Here is a 1995-nt window from a genome sequence, read left to right as displayed (position 1 = left end):
ACTTCTAACTAGCTCTCTTGGATTTGGTAATGAGGACGTGACCTTTGAGAGAATAGTGTTTAGTGGTAGGGACAAATTGTAAAGAGTTGGCAAAATGGCAGGTGAGAAGAAACTGGAGTCATCAGATATCTAAGTAGCTTGCTTAAAGTCATACAGCTAGGGTGCAGCACAGCCAGCAGAGGCAGAGGCAGGCCTGGAAGGCCTAGAAGGCAGAGGCAGTGCAGAAGGGGCCTGATCAACTCTGAGGGCAAGTCTTTTTTTTTTCATGCTTAATTTTCATTTTTAATTATGATTGTACAACAGACCATTTTATTCTTGCATCTTTTCAATGGTTTCTTCCTTATATTTGCCCTTCTCTTTTCCAAATTGTCAGGATTTGGCTTTACGTTCAAGAATCTTTTTGCGATCTTTGTCCAGTTTTAGTCTGGTGATAACTACCTTACTAGGGTGAATTCCCACATGGACAGTTGTGCCATTAGCTTTTTCACGTTGTACATGCTCAATGTAGATGACATATTTCTTTCTGTAAACCTGAACTACCTTGCCAATTTGCTGACCTTTGTAGTGTCCACGAACCACCTGGACCTCGTCGTCCTTCCGGATGGGCATCGAGCACACATTGTATTTCTGCCTCAGCTCCTTGGAGAGCAGGGATGACATGATCTTGCGCCGGATGTGCAAGGGCGCATTGAAGTGTCTCTTTTGGTTCTTGCTTCGGTCTGAAGTCACAAATGGATTAAATTTCATTTTGGCAAGCAGGACCAGCCAAAAAGAGACATGTGCGCCACCCGCTCTGAGGGCAAGTCTTCCCACCAACCACAAGGTCCACTACCAGGCCTATCACCAAAGGGCTGGGACTGGAAAGAGCAAGGTAAGAAGCAAATACAGGGGCCCCTGTCCTGGACAGCAAACACTCCTGGAGCTACCACTTCATAGCTGAGAAATTTAAAAAAAAAAAAAAAGCCCTTTTCAGGACCTCCAAAGTCCAGGATGACAGAGTGAACCTCACTTGCTCCAAACTCTCCCTCTGACCCTGAAGACATAGTAACTCTTGCCCCAGGGCAAAACCCTCTACAGTAAAGGCTTGGGATCATAGAGGAAGGGCATGGCTAGGACCCTGCCTCAAAAATGGGTAGAAAGCAGACTACAAAGACAAAGACTCTGGAGTCCTACTGTCCTCAGAGGGAGGAAACAACCTCAGAGGGAGAAAACGTGGACTCCACAACCAAAGCTGAAACTTCAACAGGGAATGGGTCCCAAGCACAGAAGGCTCTCCTAGATGAGACCAAAAAGGACTTTGAAAACAAAATGAGGGAGATAGAAGACAAAATGAATAATTCTCTCAAAATCAAAATAGCAGAATTAGAAAAACATTATAATGAGGAAAACATCTCTCTAAAAAGAAAAGTGTATGATATGGAAAAGGAGCTCCAAAAATTAACCAAGGAAAATGATTTTCTAAAAACTAGAATTAACCAAATGGAAACAAATAACTCTATGAGGAACCAAGAATTAGTCAAGCAAAACAACAAGAATGAAAAATTAGAAAATGAGGTAAAATACCTCAAAGAAAAAATAACTGACCTGGAAAACAGATCCAGTACAGATAATGTGAGAATCATAGGCCTAAAAGAAAATTATGATGAAAAAAACGAGCCTGGACAACATTCTCCAAGAGCTCATTAAAGAAAACTGCCCTGAGATACTAGAACCTGAGGGTAAAATAGAAATCCAGAGAATCCACCGGACACCTGCTGAAAGAGATCCCAAACTGAAAAGTCCTCGAAATGTTGTGGCCAAACTCCAGAACTACCAGATAAAAGAGGAAATACTTCAAGCAGCCAGAAAGAAACAACCAAATATCAAGGGTCCACAGTGAGGATTGCACAAGATTTGGCAGCCTCTATACTGAAAGATCGGAGGCAGTGGAATACAATTTTCTGGAGGGCAAAAGAGCTCGGGTTACAACCAAGGATGACATACCCAGCCAGACTG

General features: G+C 42.7%; 1 protein-coding gene across 1 annotated transcript; it reads right to left on the bottom strand.

Moving 5' to 3' along the window:
• Positions 1-254: 254 nt before the first annotated feature.
• On the bottom strand, positions 255-859 carry LOC138166363 (large ribosomal subunit protein uL24-like). The gene has a single exon (XM_069094783.1). The coding sequence runs from the start codon at positions 745-747 to the stop codon at positions 370-372; it is 378 nt and encodes a 125-aa protein (XP_068950884.1). The 5' UTR covers positions 748-859; the 3' UTR covers positions 255-369.
• Between the last annotated feature and the right edge of the window lie 1136 nt (positions 860-1995).

This window comes from Petaurus breviceps, unplaced genomic scaffold, assembly GCF_028583685.1.
Source record: "Petaurus breviceps papuanus isolate PSGF00001 unplaced genomic scaffold, PetGlider_PUasm1.0 221, whole genome shotgun sequence".
Classification (NCBI taxonomy): Eukaryota; Metazoa; Chordata; class Mammalia; order Diprotodontia; family Petauridae; genus Petaurus; species Petaurus breviceps.
Note: the sequence above shows the minus strand (reverse complement) of the source record. Positions and strands in the feature narration are given on the sequence as shown.

Bases quoted from the DNA above. Each gene is read 5' to 3' on its own strand.
- LOC138166363 (XM_069094783.1), bottom strand. From the start codon at position 747: ATGAAATTTAATCCATTTGTGACTTCAGACCGAAGCAAGAACCAAAAG.